At 36.4% G+C, this 26,168-nt stretch overlaps 1 protein-coding gene across 6 annotated transcripts in view; it reads left to right on the plus strand.

Annotated features, from left to right (window-relative positions):
• KLF12 (Kruppel like factor 12) overlaps positions 1 to 26,168 on the plus strand; it is a 380,697-nt gene that overhangs the window by 145,795 nt on the left and 208,734 nt on the right. For all 6 annotated transcript variants that reach the window (XM_036228902.1, XM_016133384.2, XM_016133393.2 and 3 more), the window contains one exon: positions 18,128 to 18,217. In XM_036228902.1, coding sequence (XP_036084795.1) covers positions 18,128 to 18,217 — 90 coding nt within the window. The remainder of the gene's footprint in view (positions 1 to 18,127; positions 18,218 to 26,168) is intronic.

The following is a 26,168-nucleotide window of genomic DNA, read 5'->3' on the forward strand; positions in this document are numbered from 1 at the left end:
AAAATGGAATTATTTTGTTGAATACTTTTTAACTTGAAAGGATGATTGGTAGAAACGTTCTAAAAACATTGTTGAATAACTTTGTCTCATTTGTTAGGAGAAATAGTAAGACTTACCACCTTAAAACTATTTTTTTAATGTTTATATAATGCATTCTAAAATTAGAAACAGATCGAAAGATTAAGATTAGTCAAGGCAGAGTATTATATCTCAAAATCTACCATTGTTTTTTCCTACTAAACATTTTTCAGGGACGTGCAAATCAAACATATGTGTGTTTGTGTCTGTGTATATTTGTAACATATATAACTTACATACGAACAAGCACATGGATATATAGATATATCTATATTCTTCTGAAATCTGACATAAAAAATGACTTTTATTGCTTTGTCTAATTGTATTTTCATCTTACATATAATAGATACACTGGGTGATGAATTCTTTACTGCTGAGAAAAATGATTAAATGAAGAATGATGTATTTGCCCATTTTGCCTATTTCAGATTATTAACCAGTCCCTTCTATTGGTCCTGACAAAATGTTTATAATTAATGTAGGGTAATGAAATAACATTTGAATCACTGATATAAGTATATTTAAATAATATGAAGGAGTATAGGAATCTGGCCTATTTCTTCAAAACTCTTGTTGATGTATCTTACTGCTTTTGATAGTTTTGTAGACTTGACAATAGTGGTTGCTTTTAGGAATTAGTATTCTTATATATATCTAAATATTATTTCTGATATCCTCTGATTAATAAAATAAGAAATGCATTATTGAATTGTGCTGTTATTTTTGATTTCATTCATTCATTCATTCATTCATTTATTAGGTGAGGCAACCCTTGGTTGACCTCACAGAACGCAAGGACCTTGTCATTTTACAGTCCCTTATTTTTTTTTTTTATTTTTGACGCCTATAGCACCTGATCTTCCTAGGTGGTCTCCCATCCAAGTACTAAGCAGGCCTGACCTTGCTTAGCTTCCGAGATCAGATGCGATCGGGCTTTTCAGGGTGGCACAGCAGGAGACTTATTTATTTAAAAAAATATATATATATATTCCTAATTCCACCCTCCTGTTTCTTCTATCAGCCCATCAAAGACATCCCTCATTTCTTTTACAGTGTTTTTGATTCCTTGCATTTCTTTTTGAGTCTTTCTCAAAATTGCCACTTCTCTGCTTACATTATTCATCTGTTCTTGCTTGTTGTCTACTTTTCAAATTAAAGCTCTTAGTATTTTAATCAGAGTTTAGAAAATTCCCGGTTTGATTATTTCAACATTCCTGCCATATCTGACTCTGGTTCCAACGTTTGTTCAGTCTCTTTGGACTATTTTTTGCCTTTTGGTATGTATGCCTTGTAATTTTTTTGGTTAAAAGTGGATATGATAGACCGGATAAAATGAACTATAGTAAAGAGGCTTTTAGGAATGTAATGCATGGCAAGGCATAGAGGTGTCGGAGAAGCGTCCTGCAGTCCTATGGTTCGGTTTCAGTCTTTCAGTGAGATTGTGCCTCTCAACAGTGTGTCTCAGTCCCCCCGCGCCCTTCACACAGATTGGGGTGGCTAGATAGGGCTGGCATTATATATTTCCCTTCCCACAGGAAGATCGGGTGCTGATAAGACCCTGGCGGGTTTGGCTCTGATGGCTTCTCCTAAGGGCTGGCCTTGTTAGAAGAACGTAATGCTCTGGCTTATTCTAAGTAGAAACCCTCCCCGGATGGAAGTATGAGGGGATCGTTCCCCAGTATTCACTACAAGGATGAGGTGCAGCTCCTGGAGATCAGACCCACAGAAGTGTGGACATCCCCTATGACTGCATTCCCCTGGAGTTTTTAACTCTCAGGCTCATCCGCCCTAAGCCTCCAGGAATCCTTCAATTACAATTCTGGGTTCTCTACCCCAGCACTGGTTCTAACAGAGGCTTTTCTTTGGGGGTTTTGCTTTGGCACGTTGTGGTTCTCTGCCTGCTTCTGCCCTTCCAGTTTTGAGGCAGCAGTTTGACTGTGACCTCACTTCTCACAGAAGTTGTGGTTTTTGTCTATTCAGCTTTTTACCTGTTAACAATGAGTTGGTGAATTTAAGCTTCTTAAGTGGTGGAACAGAAATTGAAAGTCCCTGAGGATATTTTTAGTTCTTCCAGAAATACGTTGTGGAGAACTCAGTTCTTTTCCTTATAACTCTCTAGGAATTTTCTCCAATAACTATCTCAATATTGTTATGTAATCAGAGAATGTGGGCTAACAGTTAAAGGCCCAGGGAAGTGGAAGATCTGTGCAGAGGGCAGAGAGTGTAATTGTCTGTAGTTATTATAATATATTTTGTTTCAAAATCTGACAAGTATAAATCTTTTTGCTCCTACACTTTTCCAGATAAGAATAGAAACGATCAATTTTCCATAGGACTAAAATCTTTTAAAATACATTCACTGGCTGCTGTATGTAGCCAAAAAAACAAAAAACGTATTTGGCCCATAGTTTCTTTATCAGGATGCTAAATTGTTAGCACAAGATAGTGGCAAAATGTCCATTTTTCTATTGTGTGGAATTGCCTAGAAATTAAAAAAGATGAGAGCATTTGCAGATTAGATAGCGATATATCATAGATCTCTGCCTACTGAAGGTATTTGTAAACACCAATTGATATCTCGGTTGAAGCAATATGTTTCAGTGCATCAGTTATAGATATAACTTAGACGATGAGTTTCTTTAATTTCACCTACTTTTTTTAGATTAGTAGTAAAATTTAACTATAACACGAATGTGCATGCAACTCTGTGTGTGTGTGTGTGCGCGCGCGCACGTACAAATTCTGATTAAAGAATTGGTGTGACCCTTTTACCCTTCCTTTTATTTCTCTCACTGTTTTTCTCTTAATCTGTTTTCCTCTTCTTTTATAAAAAGTGTTGAACACCCAAGTTCAACAGATCATTTATAAAATTCATTAAAAGTGAGAAAATATGTCAAGGCGAATATGAAAAGCATCACTCCAGATCCTTTTAGCTCCTTTTAGCTTTTTCTGTCTCTCCTCTCTTCCCTTCCCTCCCCTCCTCCCTCTGTTCGCTCTCTCTGTTCTCTGTTATTTGCATTGTTTTTAAAGTTATGTCAACATATTCTTCTGTTATTTCCTTTTCACTTAATTATGACCATTCATCCTCTTAAAGACAAAAAGCTACTTATCATAAATGTAATGAATAAGTTTTATTCATTCATTGGTTTGTATGTTCCATAATCCAGTCAACCACTTCCCTATTGTTTGGCATTGAGAGTGATTTTGTTTCTTTTCCTTTTTTTCTTTTTTTAATACTGTAGGCAGAACAGTGTTACACAAACTTAAGTGTGTGCTTGCGCATTCATTTTCTTAGACTAGCGTTTGCTGTTAACCTCATTATTTTTACTAGGATACTAGTAGGTCTTGATGTTTCTCAGTCATTTGTTTTTCTTCAGATTTTTTCAGGGTAGGCTGTAAGTAATGTTGAAAGAAAAAAAATTGCACTTTGTGGTATTCGAGGCCATTGTTCCTGCAGTTTTATACATTTAAAAGGTGGCGATGGTTAATAGTGTTCTCATCTTCAGGGCTAAACCATGTATATATATGCAGGTTAAACTTTACCATGCTTTGCCCTTAAAATCTAGAGGCGATATATTTGGTTTTAAAGATAGTGTTTTGCTGATACTGTGTTAAAAAATAATGCTCCTAAGATAAATTTCTTTATATTCAATTTAAATTGCTATGCATGCTAATTACATAGTATATAAATATATTATGTGATATTATGATATTACATGTATATAATACATAACCATATACATATATGTGGCCACATATGTACCATGTAACCATATATAACACTTCTTTATAAGTCATTTTTAATCCTTATATGCTAGTAGACTTGACTTAGGATTTTTCTTTTACCTGACTTCTTGCTTATAATGCAGTCAGATTTTCTAAGGCTTCCTCTTGACCTAAATTTTATTTGACATCAAAGAGCAGAGACGTTTTCCTTCTAACTAGTTAAGGTTAAGTTCGTTAAGCCTTAGACCTAGTCAGGGGCACAATTTCCCTCTGTCCCAAGATGTCTCCAGCAGCAGAGTGGAAGAAAAGTGGTGACGGACTATCACTTACGGGACAAGACTAATGAGAATTGAGAGGAAAGGCTGGCTGTGATGAGCCAAGAATTCTGGTAACACATTTCATGTGAGTTAGCAAAGGAAAGATTTCTTCCTAACCTGAGTAACAGGATTGATGATGATATTGTTCCTTGAGGGACAATTCATGAATTAAAACAAGATTTTCTTGTTTTCTTTATTTTTTTGGGGGGAGGGGTGGGGTGGAGATCAGAGATAGTGCATTTTGTTAGGATTTACACATCACTCCTGGCCTGTGGAATGTGGACTTGGAGATGTTGACCAGTTGGTCTGGGTCTTGAGAGAAAGAAGTCAGGGCTGAAAATACAAAGTTGGATTCCAGGAGTCAGTTGCTGAAGTGTGGCTGGCGGATGGGATCACCTGCCTGCTTTTCAGGGGAGACATAAACAAGATTGTAGATAAAGCAGTTCTTCATTTTGTGGGACTGACTCCCACATTGAGAACTTTGAGCATCCCTGGCCCCTGGGCACTAAAGGCTGTTGACACACCTCTAATTTTGTGACATTCAAAACATCTCACTCCCTCCTTACCCCAGAATTCCCTAAAGGACTGAGTAGAGCCTGGAAAGAAGATCATGATACCAGTACAAGTTGATGTCTACTGAAATGATAGCAAAGAACAACTTCATCCAGTAGACATGGAATGAAATCCATATGTGTACTTTTAAATTTTCTAGCAGATACATTAAAAATTAAAAAAAACAAATTAACTTTAATATATTTTATTTAACCAGGTATAATCAAAATGTCATTTCAACATGAATCAATTAAAAATTAATGTTATAGTCTACGTTCTCTTTTTCATATTGTCTTCAGAATCCAGCGTGTGTTGTACATACAAAGCACACCTACATTTGGACTAGCCACATTTCAGCTGCTCGTTAGCTACATGTAGATGGTGGTTACCTGGCCACCATAGGTACAGACTGTGCATATACTGAAGAAAGAGAATTTGTGGTCTGCTTTTGCCAGCATGTTCTCCCATCTTCTAAAAACACTTCCTTCGTTATTCCTGTGAATCGGCAATAAGATGCTCTAAAAACATACTTACTCTTCACATCTTTTAATTTTTTGAAAGAAAGCACTCTTCCTCTTCTTTATCAAGGACATTGCTGCATTGAATTTACATAACCTGTGGTGATTTTAATTTATTCTTTTGATCCATTGCAACTACATGGAACTGACTCTTAAAATTCTGCAAGGATGTGTTACCAGAAGGATGTGCTGAATTTTATGTTACTTAAAAGAGAACATTCCTAACGAAATTAATAAAATATAGACAGGTTTGTATTTCAGTTCATATTGTGAAATACTTTGTTCTTGACATGAAGAAAAACAAACTATGAAATGTCATTCAGAGAATCTGACATGGAGCCAAGAATGAAAACTCTGTCATCTAGTTTCTTGTTGAAAGTTAAGTCACCATCTCCATCTGGGTAATTACAGTTTCTTACTTTCAGGATTCTTGAAGCTAATTTGGTACATTCTTACTGGCCATGTCTAAAATTTGGTCTAGAGATCTCCCTGAGTTGCTATATTAATATTGAAATCCTTAGAATTTTTTTTCAGGCCTCGTAGCTTGAATTAATGAGCAAATTCATAGATCCTTTATGGAATCTTTGCACATGTGGGAAAATTTGGATATACAGAAAGAGAAGGAATTCAAACAAATAACCCATCTTATAAAATGTTGCTAATTTTCCAGGAGGTATATTCTACAGTAAACTATAAATATTTTTTATATCAGGTATTATTTTCTTTTGGTATTAAGATGAGACAGTATATAGTTCAACATAAAAGTAAAATTCTTTTTGAATGAGTTCGTTATATCAATCATTATAAAACAATGCTTAAAATGTGACACCTTTTTCCCACCCGCACCCCCCAACCCCCACCCCTTGGAAATTTGGTGTTTTTAATTGTTCCAACTGTGGGCTTGAGGGAGTGCTGCTAGGATCTAGTGTTAGCAGGAATGCTGCTAACACATTATAGTCTACATGCAGTGGTCCCCAAACTTTTTGGCACCAGGGACCGGTGCTCCTATGAAAATCTAATGTTGATGATCTGAGGTGGAGCTAGGGCCGTGATGCCAGCACTGGGGAGCGGCTGCAAATACATATGAAGTTTTGCTCGCTTGCCCACTGCTCAGCTGCTGTGCAGCCCTGTTCCTAACAGGCCAGTGGACTGGTACCCATCCAGGGCCGAGGGCTTGGGGACCCTTGATGTACAGGACAGCCCCTACGGCAAGGAATTACCTGGTCTCAGTGTGTATATTACAGTTGATGAAAACCCTAGTCTAAAAGAATGTCTGAGTTCTGACAGCGGACGGACGTATTTCCTCTCTCTATAAGCAACATTTATTTTAGCCACATTTGGTATCAAGTAGCAGAAAAAGGTAACAGGAACTTACTGGATACAATAAGTAATGCTGGTTCAAAATTATACTGTTTCTATTTTTATGGGGCAGGTTTGTTAAGAGGCTGGCGGGAAGTAACAATGCCTGAGTAAATGCTGTGCAGTTAAAGAATCCCATAATAAAAAAAGTATACTCCAGATTTCTGCTGAATGAATTTTGTTTCTTTTCTGACTTTTATTGTGTTACATTTTAGAACTTGAGAAATACCCATAAAAGGGAAAAAAGAACCCTGAATTTAACTGATTTACACACATGCCCTATGGAAATTCTAAGGTGAGATAAAGATGGTTGAGAAATGAGAAAATGCAGAGATGGGGAAGGGACATTCAAGGTGACAGCAGCATGGATAATGGCATAGAGGTGTCACGACCTGGCTTCGTAGTGCCCTAAATACAGGCAAATTGTAAACTTTTAGCCTCTTGGATTTTATTTCCTATGTAGTTCTTCTTTTTGCTCAAATGATTTTGCAAGTTTTTCATAGCTCGAATTATAAGCTGTTCTGTTAGGTATCTTTTCCAGTAACATACATGTTAAATAGATTGAGTAGTAAATATCTTGGGGCAGTCATATGAAGGGGAACCCCAACTAAAGGCTTTTTAACATGGCATCAAAACCATTTGTTTGCTAGGAAAGGCTATCAGACATTTCATAGTTGTGTCCAGTAATCTGAGTCTATTAAATGTCCTTTGTAGGATGTATATGCAGTTGTCTCCTAATGTAATTGATGTGTGTCCTTCGAGTTTTAAATAAATAGTTCATTTTTGCCATTCATTATGAGAAATATTTATTAATTGGGTAGATCAATCATCCGTCATCAGTATTTTTAATACATCTACCATTCCAGTTATATAATAGGTTATATGGAGAATCTAACACATAAAACAGTGGATTCTATGAAAAGTCAAATAAAAATCAGATTAGGACATCTGTTCTTAAAAGTAAATTTGGGAAGAAGGGGTGAAATGTTCTTACTAGTACTAGTACTAATTTAAATATTTAGTATTAACTATTAACATAAAAGACTTGTACTAAAACACTTTATATGCATTATCTCATTGAATCTTTAAAACCGTTCTGTGAAGTAAGAAGTTATCTGCATTTTACAGATAAAAAAACTGAAACCATGGGAAACTTATACACCGAATGGGTTGTTGAGTCTAACCCAGGAAGTCTGTTTATTGGGCACATGTTCTGGGCAATGTTATAACTTACACTTCTATACAATCACGAAAGTGTATAGAAAAAGCATAGACATAGAAGATAGAATGCTGTAAAAAAAAAAAGTAAAGAATAAGATAGATTTCTTGGAGATGGTATTGGGATAAAACGAAATTATATATGTAATAGCATTGCCAGTGAAAATGTCAGATTAGTACAGGATTTGGATTATATATAAAAATTAATTATTAAAACTAAAGACATCATTTGGGAAATCTGGAAAAATCACAGCTAGAGGTGGATATACTTGTAAACTGGAGGATTACATTATGGGTTGAGCCTGTGCATTTTGCAGCTAACGAGGAATGTCTTTCTCCACTGCATTCCCAGGAAATACAGAGTGTTGGCGGGGGAGGGGGGAAGAGACAAGCAACGCATGGCCATTTTGTGATGTGTCTGTCATGGGTGGCCAGACGATTGTTGATATAATCTTTTAATGCTAATTGAGTTTCTCACATCATTTGACAACATGGCAAACATTTACATAATGCTTTTACATGCTGTGACAATACTTCTTGGATGAAATAAGTTGTAGAGTTTATTTTTTTTTTCTACCTTTACTTTTTTTTTTGAAACATACATTAAAAATCAATATCATGCTTAGGATTTTCAAGGAATATAATATTATATTTGGCACAAAATCTTAATCAAATGTTTAAGGTATGAAATGAGAAGTGAGTGAATATAGAGTCTTGGAGAAAAAGACAAAACCTAATTTACCTGTTCAGCAGTTTACACATTTTTCTGGCTAAGAGGAGAAACTTAAGGTTGCCATTTCTCTTTTTTTTTTTTTGTGGTTAGAATATTCATAATTTTATAAAAATTGACTTGGATATTTATTTCTCCTTAAAATTATTTTATTTCTTATTCTTCAGGACTCGTTTTTGAGGCTGTGCAGGAGACACTCAGCAGCCCATGTTTTAATAAGATAATCCATTTGGGATTGATAAGGAGCCACTTGACATCATTATAGACCAAGAAAGGTGGAAATATAGGTCAATAGTCATTTCCTTTGTTTCCTACAGGAAATAAATGACTTAATACTTGATAGTAATCTTCATTTTTTTCTAGGCACAGAGGACCAATGATGTTATTTCATTATGTATTCCATTCAGTGTTCTGGATGTTTTTTCATTACTATTCACATGATTTTCATAAAGGGAATTGGCTGATGAATATGTTAATGTACAAATATCCTAAACCTGTTCTTTGGCAAATATCCTGTTTGTTTTTTTTTTAAATTTTGATAACCACAAAAGTCTGTAAAACTAATAAATCCTGGAGACAGTGTTAAAGCAGAGTTAATTCTTGTCTTGAATATGTAACTAACAATATGACTCATTTATATATATATATATATGTAAATATTTTTTTGTGTGTCCTCTATTTTAACCAAACCTTGTGTGTTTTCGAGTTTGGGTAAATTTGACTTTATATGTCTCTTATAAAAGATTTTACCATTCTCAACTTAAGAGAAATCTTTCTCTGTACGTAACAGATCCTGAACAAGCAAAAAATACTGAACTTACACAATATACCCAAATAGTCACGTATTCCAGAGTGCGGTAGGTTTGTTCAGGGATATTGGAGGAACGTGTGGCGCGGTGCGCTTTTCCTCCTGGGCTTCCTGCTGCAACCTGTGTGTAGAGTCTGGAAAAACCAGCGCCATCCTTGGCTCTCCTCCTGCCTCTGTCTCGACCATCACACTTCCTCCTCCTTGTCAGCCATCCCAGACTGTTCGTTCTTCCTCGAATGCTTTTCCTCCTCTTTATTCCATTCCCATGGCCACAGCCTTGGTTCAAGCCCTTACCACCTCTCCCCTTGGCTATTGCGGTAGCCTGTGAGCTGGTTGCTCTCCCTTCTGCATCAAATCCTATATGTTTATAAGCCATCTTCTAAATTAATTCTAGTATTATCTTTTAAAACACAAATCTTTAACACATTATGCATGCTTTTGCTTAATAAGCCTTCAGGACTCCCCATCACTGCCTATTGGGTAATGCCCAAACACATTTCTTCTCCATTTACTTAAAGGTGTCTTGAGGGAGGGTGCCTTTCTATCTAGTACAAAACAAGCATTAAAGAAATATTTTTGAATGAACAAATGAATTACCATAGCATATAAGATACTTTGCTACCTAACCCCAAGTTACCTATTTGGTCTTACCTGAAATTTCCTCTCCAATGAACACTGTGTTCAAGTCATACAAAATTCTTCATTATTCTTCATAAATATGGAAAATTTCATAGCCTTAGGATTTTGAATATGTTCTTCTTCCCACCTGTCAACAACCAGTTATTCACCTGAGTTAGTTAGACCCAGGAGAATGAATTGATCTTATATCTATTTACGTTTATTCCGTTCATTAGCCTAACAAATATTTACTGGGCCCATACTACTATATGTTAGACACAATTATAAGTTGGGGATAAGAATGCTGTTATAGAGTCTAAAGTATTAATGCAAAGTCTGTTTGTTGAATGTAGAGTGACCAGCCAAAGCAAATGCCATCATTGTTTACTGATCTACTTAAATTTCCTATTTTAAGATAACAGATAACGTCACAATTTAATAAAGATTTGGAATAAGAGGGGAAAATGATGAAATGGTTAAGGCAGAATGAGTTTCAACAGACCAGGGCTCTGGCTCCATCCGTTAGCATTAAGTTACTTAATTTTGCTTCATATTAATTCTCTTGTATATAAAAATGAAAGTGACAGATTAGCTGATGTTTAAAGTTTATGTAAAGATGGTAGTGAACGCTAGTCAGTAAGCTAATTAAGGCCATAGTGATCTAATAAAACTCACTCAAAATAGAAAGAAAAAAATTTTTTAAAGTACTATTATGAACAAAAAGACAAAGTAATGGCCCTTCTGGAGCTCATATTCTTATGTAAAAGCAAGTAAAGAATTCTTCAGGTAGTTATGAATACCGAGATGAAAGGCCTGGAGGAGGGAGCATTTTTGACATGGTTGAGATGTAGCCTGAGCAGAATGGTAAAAACTGGGGTTGGGTAACTGGGTAGAGGCGCGTTGGATAAATAGTGGTGCCTACTATAGGGTCGGGTCAGGACCTCAGAATGACCTCAACCCTGTGCCCCTTTACCATCCCCATAGTCGGCCTGTCTTTGCCTTGCTGCTACACTTCAGCCCTGGTTCCCAGCATTTTATTGTATCGAGAGCCTGAAGCACACTAGCCGGAGGGCTTGGACACTTCTGGGCTCACACAGCTTTGCAGCCAATGTCAGAATATCCAGCAGTTGATACTTCCTGACCATTATGGAAAATAGGTATTAGCCCCAGAGTCAGAGTGTCTGCTGTTTTCATAGCCTCGGGCAGATTACTTAATCTTTCTGAACCTGAATTTTCTTGTCTGAAATAGACATAGTTAAAAAAAGGTTTTGGGGGCCTAAATGACTAGAATGAAACTATAAAACCTTTTCTTTCTTTGTTCGCTGATATATCCTAAATACCTAAACAGTACTTGGTACTCAGTAAGTATATTTTGAATAAATCAAATCAGTGAGTGAGCAAATGAATAACGTAACGAATGTAAAGTACATGAAACAGTATCTGACTCAGTAAATGGTCGTTATTATTCGTTATTATCATAGTTATGAGACCCAATCATATTGTAGTTGTGTTGCAAGTGTAACTGTCCATGTCTGGGGCCTGTACACTGCATTGGGCAGGTTCTTGGTGCCTGTCTGTGTCTAGGTAGGTGCCCACAGAAGGGATTCTGGAGACATGACCTGGGGCACAAGGGTGCCTTTCTGATTCCTTGTCTGTGGTTGTTACTAGCTCTGGCCTCTGCTGCGGCTAGGCCCTCATGATTAGTTTCTGCTAGTCCTGTTTTGTGGAGGGAATCTTATTTGTGCCTTCCTTTTCCAAGACTGAACGTACTCTCTCTTATCTTTTTCTTTTTTTTTTTTTTCAGAGATAAAATTGACATATAACATTATGTTAGTTTCAGGTGTATAACGTATTGATTTGATATTTGTATATAGTGAAATGATTACTATAATAGGTATAGTTAGCATTTATCACCAAACATAATTACAGATTTTTTTCTTGTGATGAGAACTTTTATAATTCATTCTCTTAGCAAATTAAAATACGCAACACAATATTAACTACAGTCACCATGCTGTGCATTACATCCCCATAACATTTACTTTAAAACTGGAAGTTTGTCATTTTGACCACCTTCACCCACCGTACATACCTCTCTCCCATCCCCCTCTCCCCCCAGCAACAACCAATCTGTTCTCTTTGTCTGTGAGCTCAGTTTTTTGTTTGTGTTTTAAAATATAAGTGAGATCATATATTATTTGTCATTCTCTGTCTGACACTTAGCATAAGGTCCTCAAGGTCCAACCATGTTGTTGCAAATGGCAAGATTTCCTTCTCCTCCTCCTCCTGCTCCTCTTCCTCCTCCTGCTCCTCCTCCTCCTCCTCCTCCTCCCTTCCTAAGTGGTCTCCCATCCAATTACTAACCAGTTTCAACCCTGCTTAGCTTCCGAGATTAGATGAGATTGGGCATGTTCAGGGTGGCATGGCCATAGACAAGACTTCCTTCTTATTCTGTGCCTGAGTTATTCTTTTATTTTTACATGACAGCATGATCACGTGTTAGCCCATCCTGATGCCCTGATACCTGCTCCTATATGCTGAGTCTCTCCCTGGACTATGAATGCTGCCCAGCTGAACTAAAGTTTTGCCATCTCTAGGGTTTTTTTGGTGGTAGGATGACACTTCTCTTGCCATGATATCTTTCTGGTATTTGATCTGGTTTCTGTTTTTCAGTCCCTGGCTCTCCCTTCTTATCTCCCAGTGTGCCTCATGGTTCACAGTCATGATGCGGATAGATTGGGATAGTTTTGGTATAGCAGAGACCCTCACTGTGTGTTTATGAAGAAATTTGGCAACTCAAAACCCCCAAGTGTGTGCAGCTCTTCATAATATGAATGACAAAAATAATGATCTTTTACAATATGTATTAATGCTGGGGGAGAAAATGTTATTCAGAAGCTCAGATCACATTTCTAAAATACTAATATAAACCGTAGTTGTTGTGGTGATTTAACACTTTACCGACATAGGAAATAAAACAATCCTTGGTGTGAGGATAATGTGTTACTGCTTCACACACAATTTCATGTTTCAGTGTGAGATATTTATGGAAGGGTTTTATTTTTGGGTCTGAAGACAAATATTTTGGAATCATATATATATATATATATATATATATATATATATATATATATCACTGAAACCACTGAAGGGGATTTAAGTTGAGAGTCCCATCCCAGTAAGTCTGTCATCTGGCTCTTAGTTCTGTCGGTAAACTGTGGTCATCAGTGTGATAGCCACTCTCTTGTGCGGCAGAACTATGCGAGATGAAAGGCTGGGCTGGAGTGGCAAGGTCTCTATTTGGCCTGGTGTTTATTTTGTGCCATTTCAGATACTGTGATTATCCATATACACTCTCTAACTTACCAGTGTGAGGATATGTGAGTTTAGAAAAGTATACTGTTACATTTAATCTAAGTGTTTATAAATTAAAAGTGATGTCCAAAGGTATCTCTCTTGAGTATAAAATGTAGAAGATTAAGTTCCTATATCATCCAAGTACGTGAAACCCTTTGTGGAAATAGTGAATGAATCGTTCAATATGAAAAGTTTGATAGGAATAGGATATGAATAGTTTCAAAACACGGGGTGGCAGATGAGATTACCATAGATTTTCCCGGATGTTGAAATCAGGATGGGACTGACTTACTAAATTAATTATGAGCTATTTCCATGGTAGGAACAAATAATCTTATCAAGCGAAGGAAATATGTTGAAAGCTTGATTTAAAGAACAAAACTTTGTGAAATAGCTTTGAAACCAGGGCCTTATCCTGACCTCTTATTATTATTTCCCTAGATGTTGATTCTCACCAGTCATCAGAAGTTGCACATTGAATTCGGTAACTAAATCCTGTCAGTCCTGAGAGGAACTGTTACCTGAAATTCCATAGCTCCTCTGTCCAGGCCTTCAAAGAGGGGCTCAGGTTGTCCCCCATTTTGATAAAGGGAATGCAGAGAGATGGAGAGAGGGAGATAGTGTAGTGGTTAGGAGCTTAGAATGGGCTCAGACTCACTTGGTTTGGAACAGAGCTGTATGAGCCACTTACTAATTTTGTGACCTTGGATAATTTAACTTTGTGTCCCCGTTGCCTCATTGTCAGACAGTATAGCACTGACCTCTTGGATTGCTGTAAACACAGGTCTGGTCCATAGTAAATTTGCAAATAGTAGTTATTATATTCATTACCGAGAATAATAAAATGGTGGTTTTATGCTGCTGTGTGATTTGTCGCATAGCGGTAGGTAACAGAAATGGTTGGCTGAGTATAATTCTAATCTTTTGAGTTTATCGTTACTTATAAAGAGCGAGAGGAGTTCACTGATTCTCTTGCATTTCAGCACAAGTTTTGGGGTAGGGATGAAACAGGATTTCTCCAAAACAATGACTTTTTAGTTGTTCGGACTGGCATATCTGTGGTAATTGCTCTTGGTTTTAATTGTCGTTGTTATGGTGGAAGTGACTAAAGAAAAGGGAGAGGCTGACTTCTGTAAGAACCAGTTTTTAAACAAAAGCCTAATTTCCTTGTAATCTGATTCTCTGGAAAATGTACTCAAAGGATGATACTTTCAACCAGTTAGCATGCTCGCATTGTAAACCTTTAAGAATTTTCTATGAAAGTGCCTCAGTCAGCTTGATGCAATGAATCCTGAATTGCTACTCATGTGTTCGATACATCACTTTAACATAATTTGGGTGTGGGTAGGGGCGATTCATATTTCTCATCACCTGTAGTCAAACATAAAGGTTTAAGGTAGATGCATATTTCAGTGAATATATTTCCTGTACCTTGAGAAATCAAAACACCAGTAGGTATGTTCGGCTTCTGAAGGAAAACCTTGTTTAAAATTAGGCCTATTAAATATTGACTGGCTGGCTCTTTATTACTCCAGTTGTGCAAACTGGATGACCCACAGCCAGGAGGAGGGAGAGGAAAAGACCGGCATTAAAGGAGGAGGACGGCAGATTGCACTGGTTGACCTGAAAGTTACCCCTATTCTTAGTTTTATGAGATATGATCATCGAACATCAGTTCCTTTCCTTCCTGCACATTCCATTCAAAATATTTTGATTTGGTAGGATCAATGACAGTTGTATTTATACAGCTCTTGACTAGGAGAGCTACTATCTGCTGGACAATTGTGTTGCCAAATTTTATTTGGCAAATAGGAATATTCACAATACCATTCTCATTCATTTTGCATGTATTGGTCAACAGCCAGCTAATCTAATGGTAGCTTTTGATTTAATCAATAACACTTACTCATACAAAAGAAGTAACGTAGGTATATATATGTGTATACACATGTATATGAATATATGTACACATATAAATTATATTGGATTATATAGTATCAAAATGTTTATTACAACATAAATATACAAAGAATACTATGTCACCAAAATTGATGACTTTGTCATTTAATCTACCTCTTGGGAATCATTTTAGCTATTGATTCCATAACAAATGTGTTTTGATTAAGATCATGGCAAAATATGTTTGACAGCAATTTCAAATTATTGGAGTTTATTACATATTTAAAGTCTATAGTCAACTGGGACTGTATTTATCTGATTTTAGTTGTGAGAAATAAATTTAGCAATATTTTGTTCCAAGTTCTGTATCCTCAATGCTGTATCGTTAACCATGCGCTCTGTAAAAACCGTACTCCTTCCTGCTTGGTCTGGAATATGCTGTGATTCTCAGCACTTATGTTTAATGTTTATGCTGAACAGGGTTAGAATCATGAATACAGAGGTAAATATGCTTTATATGTATATTTATGATATAGCTTTCAGGCATATATACAGATTGAATCTGCATAGTTGAAAAAATTTAATAGTTAAGAATTGGCTCCTTAGCTGTGAACATTGTTATTTATGGTGTTAGTTATGGTTGTGGCTGTGGATGATCCTGGAAAATCAAGGAAAGAAATATTTCCAGGGAAAACTAAATTTATTAAAATTTTTTTGAAAATGTGTGTTTTTTTTTTTTTAATTTGTACCTGGAACTATAATGTGCATCCTGGTTTTAACATGTAGAATTGTTTAAGAACAACAGTCAAAAAGAAACCATCATGAAAATACTGTAATACTTAAATGTGCTCAATGGAACACGGAGCCAGTCAGGTTTTCATGATTTATCAGTTTTTAACCTCAAAGACTCTGGTTAGCTTGCATTTTTTAAACTAATGAGTTTATCAGAGTCAGTGAGGAAAATGGTTAAAGTATATCAGCTGTAAATTGGTACAAAGCAATAAAAGGGACATTAACCTCTAATCAGATTCTAACAGTTCATTAAACCTGACTTTCCAGGATTGCTCTTTGTCTTTTCCCCCTCCTTTGCAAGGCATCTCCTTCCCTTTTCCTCTGAACAAGACCTCCTCAGGGTAGAAAGCAATATCAACTCATCCTTCATTGTCTACCAGCCAAACAGCCTATGGGATGCTTTGTTACAGTAGATTCTGGGCCGCTGTGAGAGGCAAGCGAGTTGAGGGCTGGTGGCTGCAGGTTTTCCTGAGCTGATCGTAGCAAACCAAGCTGGCCACTTCCAGTCATGAAAGCAAGTAACACATTAGGATTTGAGATCCATGCCTGATGTGTAAACAACTCACCAGCCTCCATGGAAGGATTTTAAGCTTGGAACAAATTAAGTGAGCTCACCAGTGATATCACAATTCTGTCAGATCTAAGCTATCTATTAGGAAACAAAATCCTTTTAAAAAAAAATAAAGACAAGTTATGAGCAAAACTTAAAAAAAAAAAGAATCCTGCCAATTTTAGTAATATTTTACATTTCTAAGAAAAGAACATGAGCATAATTTGTTTCTTTTTTATTGCCTAAAAGATTAGGTAGCATGGAATTTTTAAATGCTCATTAGTTAACTCTAGAGTAAATTTGCTTTTTCCTTGTTGATTTTTCAGAGCAAATAGTTGTGAGAAGAGGCCCTATAAATTTTATTTCTTAGAGTATTTCTCTTAAACAAAGAGGAGTTAAGACTGAAATAATTAGAGCTTCACTATACTGCACTCTGTTGGTATTATTTGGTAATAAAACATTTAATTTATGATTTGTTGAAGTGGGAGTTGTTTTTATTTAACTGGTACAAAAATAACTACAATATGAAAGACGAAAACCTTGAAGGTTTACAAATAATATTAATGTTTGTCATTAGGTAGGCAAAGTATTTAGAAATAGATCTCTTTTTCTTTTAATAAGATTATTTTAGTGTCACATGGTTACATTCTGTACTTGAGTGAAGGGACTATTCTAAAAACTTAGTCAAATTTAGTCATTTCACTTTCTCAGTTTAGTAAGTATATAAGGGTAAAGTTGGCATTCTACACGTTTTAATGCACGAGTTTGATTTTGGTCTTAAGCAAGCACTGACATGTGGCTCTCTGACTCCCTTCATAGGTTCTTGACTTCAGAAAATCCCAAAAGCAGTAAAAATTAGTAGAAAGTAACCTTGATTTAGTATTTTTATAAATGTAGTTTGAAATTCTATTGAGCCACATTAGAAAGGGTTTCCTTTCAAAATGTGTCAAATTGAGCCAAACATATAAAAGAATAAAAGCAAATTGTTATTTATTCTTTGGTTGTGACTTCAGCTTAAGAATTAACTCTTAATCCAAGACTCAATGTCAGTTGTTTTTAAAGTAGATGTTTGAGGGCGTTATGTAAAAATTTTCATTTGATTAGAATTGCCATGATACTAAAATTCAGTGTGTCCAGAATTATTTTGTTTTTAAAATTATTTAGACTTTGGCTATAGTACGTGCGTGTATAAATCATTTTTATCTGTTTTCTCCTTTATGGATTTCTGTATGTAGTACAACCTCCAGAACTAAGGAAGAGAGAAAATTGCCTTATATTTCCTTCCACTGTTGCAAAATTGTGATGAATTGTTCCAGCCCCATATAAATTAATGTAAGGTTTCCTTACTCCAGTTTATTATAGTCTGACCTATAACCCCTGAGGTCAGAGATTCAGACTGATTAATTCAACTTCTTGGTCCTTATTTCAAATGGAAGTTCAGAATGAGGAGATAATTGGTCATGCTGGTATTTTCATTTAATTGTACTTCATTGTTAAAAAATTAGGTTAGCAGTACTAAATGTACTGCAGTGAAGGAAGACTACCAGATGTCTTCTTTTTGAATGCTTTACAGCTGAATTTTCCTCTCTCTTTTTTTATTCTCAGAATATCAACACCTTTGAGAACAGAATGTTAATGCTTGATGGGATGCCGGCAGTCAGAGTCAAAACAGAGCTTTTGGAATCTGAACAAGGGGTAAGCAGAAGTTCCTGACACCGCCCACCCCCTTCTCTTTAAGATAGTGGCAGTCATTTCCTGAGATTGGTAGGACGCTCCAGATTTTTCACTTGCCTAAGCTTTTCTCTATTGAGAAAAATCATCTAAGACTGTGTTGTATTCTCATGCATTAGCAACCTCAAATATTACTAACCGGGAAAAGGTAGCTGTTGGAAATCAGGAAGGCATAGTGACCTTATAAGAACCATATAGCTTTATTTAATTTGGTGAATGTTTTGAAAGGCTAATAAAAATCCAAAACGAAGAGGAAGTAATAAAAAAATAAAATAGGAATATAACTTCAATGTCAATAGCTTGGTTCTTTCTTAGGAAATTACAGAGTCTAGGAATGGGAAAGTTACTGTCTGTTGAGTGAATTTCTCTTTTGACATTTATATTTATCCCTTTTCACTCCATGAGGAGAGGGGACAATTGATGAAATTGCAGTCCATGAGTCTGAAAAGTGCGTAAAAGCAGAAGAAAGCTTATTTAACAGTGTATAGCCAGATTGACAATTTATGGCTACCAGAAATATAAAGGTTTATGAGCACAGCTAGCTTTTTTTTAAAAAAAAGATGTTAGAGATTATAGTTGTTAACATTTTAACATTTACAGCCTTATTAGTTAAAATCATAAGGGCGGTGTGATTGCTTGCAGCATCAGCTGACCACATTTTGTTTTTAAGAAAGCAGGCACTGCTTGTGCATCTGAGTGCACACTGCCTGCCTGTCTTATTAAACCATCAACACTGTGGCAGTACAGATCTGAAAAAAGGACATAAATTATATAAATATCGAATCTTAATCTGATTACTATATCTCATTTATAAAATCAAAACTAAACATGAGCACTATTTTGTAATGGAACAATCAAAAAATTTTTAAATGTGAATAATATGTCACTGTTATAAAAATCAGTGGTTATGAATTCATCTTAGATATCATTTAAGGGGTTAGAATACTGTTGTACCAAAAGGATTTCTATGAGGAATCCAAGGGTGTCGATCTGGATGCAGCATTTAGAGGGTTTCTCCAATAACTTTCTCATTTCTGAGCATTTCAATATATATTTCTTTTCTTTAGTGTAAGCTTGTATATGAAACCCACCATTGTCATGTAGAGGATATCATTTCACCTTTGTGCTCAGTGTTGATTGTCACAGCTCTGAAGTGAACTTTGGACTATATCAACCCGTTGTACAACTCCACAGTTCTGTATGTGACATAATGACGGACTCTCTGTTCAATGCAAGACTCAGGCAATAGAGCATCAGTGAAGAAAAGACTGTGTGGCTGTTATATTATTTGTTCAGTGTAGACAAACCTTCAGAGAAAATTAAGTTTTCATCTGGATATTCTAGCCTGACTCATCAAGTTAAACTCAATAACCTACAAAGTCAGTAGTTCTTACCTTTTTGTTTAATGGAACCACAGGAAAGATTTGTTTTATTTCTTTGGAGCTCTGTTTTTTTTTTTTTTTTTTTTAATCTAAATGCATTTGTATCAGTTTAACGGAATATATTTGTGCACAACCCATCTTTAAGATTAACAAATGATATCAACCATAACATTTCATTCAGAGGGTAGCCTTTTTTCCACTGCAGATGGAAAAGTGGCATATTTCACAATGTTTTTAATTTCATAATACATATATTCTTCAGTTGAATAGCAGGAGATCTACTCAAGTCATGCCTGTTTGGAGGAAGGCAAAAATGTCAGAAAATACTACCTGGACCACTAGTCAAAGCCAGGATAGTGTATTGTCGTCACCAGTCCTGGGAATCTTTAATGATATCTAATACTTCTTTCCCTTTTATTATCATTTTTCATTTTTTAAAATAAATTTATTTAAATTAGTTTCAAGTATACAGTACATTGATTAGACATCTATAACGTTCATAAAACGATCTCTCCAATTGCTCCCCCCGTCCCCTGGCCCTCCACTTAGCCATCATATTAATACGAACTGCATTCCCTCTAAGGTAAGGTCTGCATGGAAGATTTAAGTGCACAAAAAAACAAAAGCCAATATTCCCAGAGATTTTTCAGAGTGAATAAGAACCTCAAGTCACATTATTTATAGAAACTATTTTTCTATCCTGAAATAGGGACAGGAAAAATTGTAGGTTCATGGATTTTACTTAATGCCTGTTTATTAAAATCTACTTTTGTCCTTGTGAATGGAGCTAATGTTGGTCTTTTAACCCTAACTTAGACTGCATATGTTGAAGGAAATTAGAAACTTGATTTTATTCTTTTTCTTAGTTTTTTTGTGTGTACTTCTTAAATTTGTAACAGATATATTTCATTCTGTTTTACTGTAAAACTTCAAGAGAATCAACCAGCAGTATTTAATTAAATATATTATGACAACTGCTTACAGAATACAGTAATTTGTATTTAGTAATTTGTAATGCCTTAAATCAACTCTTCTTTGAAATTGAAGATAATAATCTAGAAACTTAGTGAATTCTATTTGGTCACTTCACTAGAGTTTTTTCATTGGAGATAATAGAGTGATAGACTATATAATTTCAGAATCTCAGAACTATTTTTAGATAAGGTATGCTAGAATTCTGAAGATTTTTTTGACTTCGATCTTGCTAGACTCTTTCCTCATTTACTATTAAGGTTAGTTGGAGTTTTATTCTTCAAGAAAATATAAACATAGTGGTGACATGAAAATAATGTGCGTTTATTGGCTTTTGAAAAGATGAGACATGTTAGTAGTTACAGTGAACAAAAAGTTATAGAAATGCAACTGTACATCACAGCCATGAATGAGAAAGCCTGAAGTTGATTGGAGTCTGTTACCACTCTGGAAAACCTAGTTTTTAGACTTTCTTTATAAGTCACAGACATAAACCTTCAGTCTTGGAGGGGAGAAGAGTTAGTCTGCCTTTCAGGCGACCACAGCATTGTGAAGACACGCTACTTTACACGAAGCTCATGTTGCAGTGCACGTGAAGGCATATGCTTAGCCTTTCCTTCTTGCTGTAAATAGTCCCTTGGGTCTTCTTCTGGTCTCTACATGTCTTCCTGCCCCCCTCCAGGGAATTCAAGACCTAATGGGCATATTTCAGCGATAGGTTATCCACTTCGTTTATATATGTGGTCATGTTTCTTCAATCAGATTGTAAGTTCTTAGAGGGCAAGAACTATTTCTTATATTTTCCTAGTAGTTCCTGGCACATGGCAAGTGCTCAATAAATACTCGTTTTGTTCAGCTCATCCAAGCATTATAACTAGCATAGTGAAAAATAGGAAACCAGTCAATAGCTCGGTATAAACCTGCTCAAGCCGCCTCCCAGGGTTGTTGTGAACATAAGAACTGGAAATATTCGAAAGCCACATTCTCACTGGTGGCAGAAGTCTTTGTCTTATACCCATGTGCCCTGGATAGATACGGTGGCATATTGCCATCAACTCTGTGTGCCTTCTCTTCAGCGTTCTCAGATTCGCACATCCTTAGTTTTGTGTATATCTAAGTCGATTGTTACTGCAGTCTCCTGAAACGTGACTTCAGTTTTCAGGCTTGTCAGTAGTAATACAGCACACGCTGCTAAGCAGTCCACAGGAAGGGCATGCGCTCTTGTGATACACTTCAGGAGCACAGCAAGGAGTGTCGCAGTGACTTTGTCTGTGACCTTTGGCGCTCGTGTCCTGCCATTACAAGAGCTTCCCAAACGCTGCTGGCTTTTGGATGTTCTAATGTGTTATTAAGCAAAGGACTAAAGCAGGTAGAAGAATACTGGAACTATTAGATCCAGATATAAGGCGGTATGAACAGAAAGGGACCTGCCTCAAAGACATGAAATGCGATTTTGTTCCTGGCCCTGTGGTTTACCAGCTTGAATGACTTTAAGAGGTTACTTCATATCTCCAGTTCTCTGGGACCTCGTCTGTACAGCAGGAGAAGAGGCCTTCCCACATTTAGTCTGACATTCTATGAATCTGAAAGTGGGCAAGGAATGAGAGAAAGCATTTCCAGTTATGAGTTTAATAATGCTGCTACAATGAAGCAACTTGTGTGCAGCAGTAAAAATTCATGGACTTCAAAGAGAGACAGACCTGAGTTCAGATGCTTGCTCAGCCAGGTGCCAGCAGTGTGGGTCATGTTTGGTTTCCATTTGCTGATTTCTCCTCACTTGAAAGTGAAGTGAATTACCCAGCCTCGCAAGAGCCTTTTGCGTAGAGTAGGTGCTGAGTACATGGTCTCCTTATGAAGAAAAACAGGAATAAAAAGGGCTCTATTGCTTCACTTTCTATTGTTGCAATTCTTATAAGGTTACTTACTGGAGATTTCAACATCTGTGTTAATTTTTAGCTCTAAAAGATCGGAACCCTTATTAAATGACATAATATTTTGATGTAATGATGGTAATTGGGACCATTTTTTTTGAAAAAAGTTCTGAGTTCATACACTTTAAGGATATTTGTTGATGTATTTACAGATGAAATGATGAAATGTCTTGGATTTGCTGCAAAATAAAATGGAGGGAAGAATGGATTGATATAGAAATGAGATTGGTCATGATTCCATCATTATCGAAGCTGGGTGATGGGTACAGAATGATTTAATTATTCTGCCTAATTTTGTAGATGTTTGAAATTTGTTACAGTAACATTTAAAAAAGAAAGGAAGAACTCTCTAAGTAAGAATATAAAAAAATGCACAGGTGCAAAGGTGTCAGAGGGAGACATTAAGAAACATTTCTTACTTATCCTCACTGGTCGTTTTCTAAGGCCTGAAGAATCTGCCACAGGAAAGGAGCTGACCTGAGTCCCTGGACCAACCACAACAGTGTTGAAACCCTTGGTTACTTTGTCTCTTCTCTTATAGAGGCAGGTGCTCTTCTGATCCTTGTGGTATGTAGACTAGTGGCAATAGTGTGGCAGAGAAAGAGAAAGATATTTGGAGTTTTGGTAATTTTAGGTGTTACAGGCAGTCAGTAATAGCATGGTAAAACACCCCTATGTGTTCATTGGAGAAGTGAACCCAATGTCTGCCACAACCATGTGGCTGGGTAGGGTATAGAAACGGCAGCAGACAGGTGTAGGTCGAATTGTATTCTCCTTGCCCCACTAGCAGAAAATATTAGCCCTGGTCAGACCAGAGATACCGCAGAGCTCCCTAACTTTAGTTGTGGTACATAATGGTCTTTTCTCTGGAGGCGGCTTGTAGTAACATTTGCAAACCATTCTGTAGGACATTCATAAAGGTGTCAAGGATAAAGAACTGACTAGTACCATTCAGCCGATTCTATTACAACTTCTTCAAGAGCAGAGCTTGTGTTTGTGTTTCTTGTTATTTTTCATACAAGAAGTTTATAGATAGGCAGGACTCAATAGGTGGTGATTAATTCAGATGCTGTTTATATGTGAGAGCCAGTGCCACATTGTAGAATCGGCAGGATTTTGAGATAGGTGCTATTTTGAAAAGACCCCAATTCTTAGGCTTAAAGAAATAGACAGATGTAAGTTTTGTAGCTGAACCTAGATATGTGCCATGGAATGCTTATTTAAGACAATTAGTAATATTAATATTCAGTAGCTTTAAGGGAAAAAAACCAACAACAAACCTAACTTTTTCTATTCCTCAATAAACCACTATGTTTAACCAAAATTTAATTTATCTCTGTGTATAAAAGCTTCCTAAGATGGCGCTACTATGATGACTTTATCAGAAGAGAAGGCATCATAAAAATGCCACTTGCATTACCCTTTTACAGAGCCTCGCTATTACCTCCCCTACTGTGGATTGGGATCCAACATAGCTAGTAAATTGCTAGAATTATCTTAGACACATAAATTTGCTTATCATTTAATATTCCCTGATAACCCACTGTTTGAGATCTTTTGATCTGTAGCGAAATCTTTGCATGTCCCTAACTGACTTCAAAGAAAAACATATGCAGAATCTGTGCGATTGCTAATATGAGAAGACCATTTAAAGAAAAAAGCAGGAAAAAAAAAATACCTGCACTTGCAAACTTCATATTTTAGGGAAGAGAGATATCTTCCACTGAAGAAGCGGAGTTGAACTGATTTTAATAATGTCAGAATGGCCAATAAATGTATTAATAGAAAGAATTGAAAATCAATGAGCTGTGATAGTAATTACAGATAGTACCAGAGGGAAATATAGCAGGCAGACAAATCCTTTCCCTCGGGGCCTGCCCTGGGCAAAGCTATGAAGTCGATAATTTTGCCCTTCTTCTTTCCCATTAGTAATATACTTTCTTCTTCAACTTCATTCTCCTCCACCCTCAATTCAGACATCCAATCCTCTATTCTGTCTGTAATGGTTCATGGTACCAAGAGATGTCTAGTTCTAACTACAGTTTGATTAATTGAGGAGAATATAAAATGCTATTCTTTCTAAGAGTTAAGTATTTGCATTTTTATAGGGTCATTGCTTTGTAAAAAGGAACACTTCTTAAAGAAACTTCATGTACTGAGTAATTTGGGAATTTTGATCTGGGGGAAATTAACCTTTCCAGAATATTTCAGCTTATGCATAATCGTGTTCTCCTTCATTTACTAATCTTTGCAGTAGAATGAAAAAAAAAAAAATCTGGACCATGAGGCATGTGTTTCTCTATGTCAAGATGTGTTTTCTTGTGCTAATATTTGCATACCAATTCACAGTTTATAAAGTGCCTCAGGAAAATGTCTTATTTAACCCTTGGAGGACTTTTGCTTCTGACCACCAGAGATTAACTGCTGTGAGAACTGATTTCCCATCATAAACAACTAGAAAACCAGACAAAACATGTGGAATGTTTTTTACATATTGGACAACAGGCAGTTTAATGACAGTGATTCTTGGGAGTAGGGCAAAAAAAAAAAAAGAGGAAAACTCTGATTGCCTCAGCCTACTGCTGGGAGTCAAGGCAGCGAGGGAGGGAGAAGCCAAACAGGGCCCAGCAGTCACCCTGAGATAAACAGGCAGGGGAATCTGGGGAGGTTAGTAATGGAGAGGAAAGAGCTGCACAAAGAGAGGGCTCCAGACCTACAGTGGGCCCCTTAGGGTTTGGCTGAGTAATGATCTGCCTGTTTGTGGAGGAAGGCAAGGAAAGAGCAAGGAACACAGTAGGCTGAACAGTCCTTAGAGCTCTCATGAAATTCACACAGACCATGATGGAGAGACGTCTTTATACCTAAGGTGTTTGGTAGAGGTCTCAGAAGGGTCAGAGCTTACTGATGGGGCTGAATTAGTCCCACAATATGGACCTTGTCAGGACAGGCCTGAGAAGCAAGCGATGAAAGAATCAAACTGATCTGCTACTTGCTTAACTGGATTTGCTTAACCAAATCCAGTACTCTGAAGGAAGACAACAAGATCTAGGCCTCAGTAATATTAAAGTCACAATGTCTGGCATTTGATCAAAATTGATCAGATTGATCAGATAGAGAAAAAGACTGGAAAAAAAAAATGAACAGAGCCTCGGTGACCTATGGAACGATCTCTAGTTGTCTAATTACATGTACAATTGGACTGTCAGGAGTGGGGAGGGGTCAGAAAAAATATTTGAAGGAAAACTGGCTGGACTGTATCCAAATGTGACGAAAATTATAAATTCACAAATTCAAGATGTGCATTGAGCTCCAAGCAGAAGAAACCACACATGGTCATATAATAATCAAATTGCCGAAAACAAGCAATGAAGAGTAGTCTTAAAAGCATCTAGATGAGAAGGGAGGAGTATACTTGACATACAGAGGAACAAAAATCAGACTTGGGAGCAGACACCATTCAGGACAGGAGAACAAGCGAGCTTAGGTGGAAGAAAAAGGACGCTGGAGAAATTTGCATCTACACAGGAAAGACATGAGGAGCACTCAAATGCTAACTATCTAGGCAAATATAAAAGATTTAAAAAAATCTATTTTTAAAAGAAAATTGCTCAAAACAAACATGATAATCAC

The sequence above is a fragment of the Rousettus aegyptiacus genome, unplaced genomic scaffold (genome assembly GCF_014176215.1).
Source record: "Rousettus aegyptiacus isolate mRouAeg1 unplaced genomic scaffold, mRouAeg1.p scaffold_m13_p_11, whole genome shotgun sequence".
Lineage (NCBI taxonomy): Eukaryota > Metazoa > Chordata > Mammalia > Chiroptera > Pteropodidae > Rousettus > Rousettus aegyptiacus.